We start from the raw sequence: 6307 nt of genomic DNA on the forward strand, positions 1-6307 counted from the left end.
AAGTCCAGGAAGTCTGGCTGTGCCCAGGAGTACTGGTGGTGCCCTGAGAAACCCTGGCTGTGTCCGGGAAGACAGGTGGTACCCTAAGAAGTCCAGGAAGTCTGGCTGTGCCCAGGAGTACTGGTGGTGCCCTGAGAAACCCTGGCTGTGTCCGGGAAGACAGGTGGTACCCTAAGAAGTCCAGGAAGTCTGGCTGTGCCCAGGAGTACTGGTGGTGCCCTGAGAAACCCTGGCTGTGTCCGGGAAGACAGGTGGTACCCTAAGAAGTCCAGGAAGTCTGGCTGTGCCCAGGAGTACTGGTGGTGCCCTGAGAAACCCTGGCTGTGTCCGGGAAGACAGGTGGTACCCTAAGAAGTCCAGGAAGTCTGGCCGTGCCCAGAAGCACTGGTGGTGCCCTGAGAAACCCTGGCTGTGCCCAGAGAGCCTGGTTGTGTCCAGGATATTGCATTCACCCCCAGGCTCCTCGCACAGGTCCCCTCGCGGAAGACGCTTGTCGCGTAGATTGTGAGGCGAGAGCCTGTAGGGGTGGAGTGTGGGGGCGGAGCCACAGAGAGAAGTTTCCAGGCTCTCGGCCTCACATAGACAGGTGCCTGGCTCAGGTAGTAAATGGCCAACTGTGATTGCATGGCCATCAGCTGTGGCTAGTTGGCCGTCAGCTGTAACCAGTGAGCCATTGGCCACTAATATAACTGCTGTGGCTACGCTAGGGGGGAGAGAGAGGAAGAATGGGGGCTAGCAAGAAGATGGCGGCTGGGCTGGCAAGTGTGGATGGCGGTTTGCGGACAGTGTGGATCCAGCCTCCAGTGAGAGTATAGTGCCGCCAGAGAGAATATAGTGGTATGACTCCCCTACCTATGGCTCCGTGGGTGTTCCTTTTCGGCCTCACCATATCCTGCATTCTTGTATGGGGAGCGGGAGCAGAGACCCCACAGGCCCTCCTGCACGACACATGGAGCAGCGAGCAGGGTCTCCCGCATGACACCCTTATAACTGTCTACCTCCCAGATCCATGCCTTTTCCAATTCGCCTTGCTGTCTCCATTCGTTCTGAATCCAGACCACCTGACAGCCATTAAAGGATTCTAAGTAAACTAGTCCATATAAAGTGTCCTTTACATGTCATTATCAATTGCCTCCTTTCATGGCTTACTTATGAAAACATGGCTTTGACAGTAGAATCATAATAGGAGTGGAGAATGAAGGACAGATCTAAGGAAACGGGCCAAGAGGACTTGGATTATGAAAAGTGGTCATTACAACTCCCACACTTAAAATTCTTTACTGGTTCCCCCACTGACTTTTATTTGTTCAATAAATGTTTACTGGGCACCTACTAAGTCCCCAGATGCTGTTCATCATACCGTGGATATGGCAGCAAGTAAAACAGACCAAAGACCTTTCCTTATGATGCTTACCTTATAGGGAGGTAAAAATCATATTGTGATGTGTGTGCAAGAAAAAACATAGGCCAGGTCACAAGTTCTGAGAGTGTCTTTATTGTAAAGTCATCATTTGGCCATCACGACTGTGTACCACTCTAAGCCATGGACACATTATCTCTTTGACGACACCCTGGAAGTTCTTCTCCAACACTTTCAAATTCTTGTTCGTATGCCACAGCATTCGTTTTCAAAAACAATTAAAAATAATAAAAAGAAGAGCAGTAAACTTGTGCTTGAGTGGAATATTTCATTGTTTGAGTTTAGAGTGGTCTTCACACAAGCATCTTCAGTAGCGCATACATGAATAGTACGAGTGTCTGTTAAATCAACTTTCTTCTCACAGGTGACATCGGGATAACAGCTGCAATTAAATTTTTCGGAAAATTGCTTCAGGTCTTCAACTGTGGGTTTCCCTCGTACTGTGAATTTTCCATCACCTCTAATTTCAATAGCAAAATTCATTGGGTTCAGGTGAAGATAGTCAAATGAATCCCAGTTTTTCCTTACACAATATCCTCGCTCCTGGCAAAACACTTGGCTACATATTTTGGCTGCTAGGGTGAGGTTTATTATGTAAGGATTCAATGTAGTCTTCATGTAATTGTGTAGATTCGTGCAGGAGTCCTGTGAAATAACAAAGTCAGCATATCAAGATCCGTATCAACGAACTAGCACACCATTACATAGCACTTCCACTTTTATGGATACAATAGATATAAATAAATAACCTCAAGGAATTAAGTAAATAACTGATAAATTTTGAGTATTTATTGCTTTGTTTTTGACACTACTTTATCCTAAATTTTTATAATTTAATTTTTAATAATGGCTGTGTTGAACAACCAGTTCACAAAGTTTCCAAATATTTAACAATCAGGTCTCATGAGCTGGGACCCATAGGAGCTGACTCTGTCACACCACTGGATCTAATAAAATGGAATTAGAAAGAAATGGTTTGCTTACATTTTATAACAATTGTTTTAAGTCAATTCCAATCATAGTAAGTAAGCCTGCAAGTACCAGTTTCTCAAGCTGTCAATGAATCTCAGGAAACACAACAAATAATCCATGACTCTACTGATTACAAATGACATAGGGAAAAGGGGAAGTAATGATACAACTGGTATTCAGAATGCTCATAAATTGGGAAAGGTAGCAGAAGTATATACAACACTCCATAAGGGACAATTCCAAGGCAGTGACATTAACTAGAAAATCATTATAGTAAAGTTGAAGAATTGTCCCTGTATGAATAATACTGAGGAAAATCTGAGATTCGTGATAGAAGAATGTGAATCTAAGATTAAAGTGCAAGTGAAAAAAAGTGTGACAATTAAATAGCATGTCACATCATCCTACTAATTGGGGAATGCCTAATTTATTTCTTATCAAAGTAAGAGTGGAGTTCTCAGTTCTTTAGAAAAAAAGGAAATAATATGGAGAACTTTTAAATGGTTCTATTATAACCCATCATAGAACCCTTGAGAAAGGAGTTTATAGATCTGGGAAAACAACTAATAAAGATTAGGAATGTACTTAGGTGAATTACAACTTTTAAATAATTTTCTGACATATGAAAGATTTTGCAAAAGGGGTCTATATACCTTTCTCTGAACTTATATTTTGTGTTATTTCTCTTTGTTGGTGATCAAGCCAAAGACAATAGAATTCTACCAAACAGGTAAAAGGGCTCAGATTACTGGGAAAGAATTTCATGAAGGTGACTGCTATTAAGTACTTTTACAAAGGAAGTAAAAATATGGCTAATCTATCTGAAGGAGAAGGGATCCAAAGGTCTCTTCTAATCTTAGAGTACAGGGTCTTCCCTGTGGGTCCTAGGATAAGATTCCTAGGCCATGAACTTCATTAGACATTCTCCATGGCACCTACATCATTAGTATTTCCATAGCCATTAGAGAAGGCAAAGTTCAGCTCCAATTCAGCAGTGGCCATGTGATAGCTTTACTCTTGCTTTGAGTCAAGAGAATTGAAGAGATGGGAGACAAAGACCTGACATGGAGAATTAAACAAGGATGAAAATATAGGAAGAGAGAAAAGGATTAGGTTGTGATAGTGAAAGGCTTTTTGAACTAAAGAGAATTCATCAGGAGAGAATGAGTAAAATTCATACTATACAGACCAAAATAAGATATTTTTTCTTCATAAAATAAGTTTTACTTAAAACTTTACTTAGACACTATTAAATATAACCTGTGGAAAATAAAGAAGGGTTCCTTTTCCCCTGCCTGAGGGAAGCTTTGAATAAGTTAGTAATGTTTTCAAAAATTAACTCCCAATTGCCCAAACCCCAAAATCCTATTTTCTTCCCTGCTCAGCCCTCACCATACTCCTAAAATCTTTCCCATTTCAGAGGTGACTCCTTCAAGCCAAAAGCCTTGGAGGCATTTTAACCACTTCTCTTATCCATCCTACTCACCCAGTCCCTCAGCCAATCTTCTCACTACCTGACATATTATCATAGATTTACATACATTGTATTTCTACTTCTGAGAATGTAGGTCCATGGTGAAAGAACTTTGCTCTGTTTGCTGCTACGTTTCTAGCAAGCCACATAGCCTACAGAATTTCACTTAATCTCACTGAATTTCTGGTCCTCACTAGAAAACAAGTACAAAATTTTCTACCTGGAGACATAATCATACAAATGAACGCTAGCATGATTCAGCCAGTATTAACTGTGCACCTATTACTGTGCCAAGCACAGTACTTATTTTTTCATTCAATACCACAACAATCCTTTAGAATATTAAAAGTAGAAATGTTTTCATCTATGTCCTATCAGTTCAACTTACCAAACTTTGACTTAAATTGAGGCTTCCCCACATTATAATTCCAGATGCACCTAGAGCAACAGTTTCACCAAGTGTATTCACAAGGTCATCCTGACAAATGTGACAGAAAGAGTTAACAGATAGGAATAAAATGAAAGTGTTATACATAGGACAGTAAGCTAAAAGCTAAGAGTGCTGACCCAACAATAATAATTTAAATATTCCCCCACTATTTATTTCTATCTATCATACCACCACTGCTCTGCTATAACAACAATACAGATATTTCTATTATTATTTTAATTACGTCTGTCGACAAGAGAGCAGCCCCATGAAAGAAAAAAAAAGAGGAACCGAGTTAATACATTGTCTATACTACCTAATTTTCCATGGTTGCCTTAGCAATGTATGATATAATTACATTTAAATGAAATGTATTCATATTTTACATTCATATAATAATGCAGGACCACGTTGTGCATATTCCTCAAGGATATTAAAAGCTAAATTTCACTCCCTTTAAAAACGATGCTAAATTCCACCAAACACCATTTGTGGGCACTATTTCATAGCCCTCATCCCCTGATTTACTTACCTGATTAAGGAATTTCGAAGAGTCATCGGTAAAAACTGGACGAGTATATATAAAAACCGGAAGTGGATTGTTAGGATTGGGTACTTTAGAAACCCGAATAGCTTCTTGAACACGATTCCGGACGAAGAGTGCAGCTCGTTCATTAGACATTAGGTAGGTATTCAAATAAACGGATGGGAAAAGTGCAGTGCTTTCATTCCACAACCAGTTAAGCTCATCATTTCTTTTCTTTTCTATATTAAAGCAATGCCCATCGTAACCGTCTTTATTATAATGGTGATTGTAACAATCAGGAAAAAGATAATAACCCCATAAGTGTTTTGGCCGAAGTTGTTTTCCCAATTTTAAAGTGTCTAGCATGAACTGTTTTCCTGCCGTTTCAAAGTTTTCTTTGGCTATAATGGTGGCCTCTGTGACAGAAAGTTGTGTATTTTGTTGCTGAACCAACTGAATAGACCGATTCCTATAAATATCTTTAGGTTTCCAGTTTCTCGCCCAGATAGGCCTCCATTCTTCCCAGTCGATGACAGCCAAGCCCTTGTTGTCTACCGGCATGTAAGTGGCAATGTCATCCTTAGCTTTGTCCAAATGCCCTTGTAAGGAACCCAACTGGGGGAGTCCTCCATTCTCATCTTTGCCATGTCTGTCTATATGAGGATATAAGCCAAGTCTATCAACGTAAAATAAGGTCACGGGTTGTCCTGTGGCATCTTTTTGGGGATTTCCTATTAAAGAGAAGAGTCTCAGATCTAGCGTCACGTTAAACTTCTTAGGACAAGGTTCAGTTGGGGCATTCCAAGCCCAGAGAAAAGGAATATTGGGGAGATAAGGCGGGGCTCTGAAATCCAGAGTCAAGCAACATGGAATCAGAAGGAAGGTGAACACAACCTGGGACGCTCCACTGGACCCAACAAAGCTCCTAAAGAAAACATGCTTGAAATTTAGCCCTTCCATTGCAAAGAGTAATGGCTATGAAAAGCACTTATGTCTTCCTACACACTTCGATTTATCCAATATTTGGTGCAAGATTTAAGCACAGAAGAGGGAATAGTAGAATGAAGCCACTTGGATGGATAAAGAGGTATGATGATCATATTACTTTTAAATATTATTCTTCCTGCTTCATGTTTCAGGAAAGTTTTGAAAGTTGCTTCATCTATAACTGAAAAAGAAGGACATGTAAAATGTATTGTTATACTACATTTCTGTATCAGGAATTTGTAAGCTTTACCAAGTTATCAACTTGAAGGGCAGGGAGTTTCATTTAACTTTTAAAGATGAAGGACTCTTATATTTGAATTAATAAAATTATTTCCTGTTATATGTGATATAAGTCCTGTAATAGGTAACATTTGTCTCATTTTCCCAAATTACTACTGACCCTACAGAGAGGTGTATGCTATTATCTTTTTGCCTTCCCAGTTGTACAGAATGCTGTACCAAGCAATGCCTTAGCAAAAGCCTGCTAAATAAAAATAA

The 6307-nt window shown here is 40.1% G+C and overlaps 1 protein-coding gene across 1 annotated transcript; it reads right to left on the reverse strand.

The window, feature by feature from the left end:
- Window positions 1–1594: 1594 nt before the first annotated feature.
- SPAM1 (sperm adhesion molecule 1) lies at window positions 1595–5943 on the reverse strand. The gene is made up of 3 exons (XM_019750027.3): window positions 4829–5943; window positions 4255–4344; window positions 1595–2065 (listed from the first exon to the last, which is right to left on the reverse strand). Exons 1-3 carry the CDS (start codon window positions 5780–5782, stop codon window positions 1595–1597), a joined length of 1515 nt encoding a protein of 504 aa, XP_019605586.3. The 5' UTR covers window positions 5783–5943.
- Between the last annotated feature and the right edge of the window lie 364 nt (window positions 5944–6307).

The sequence above is a fragment of the Rhinolophus sinicus genome, chromosome 8 (assembly GCF_057876585.1).
Source record: "Rhinolophus sinicus isolate RSI-liver-muscle chromosome 8, RSI-T2T, whole genome shotgun sequence".
NCBI classification, from domain to species: Eukaryota; Metazoa; Chordata; class Mammalia; order Chiroptera; family Rhinolophidae; genus Rhinolophus; species Rhinolophus sinicus.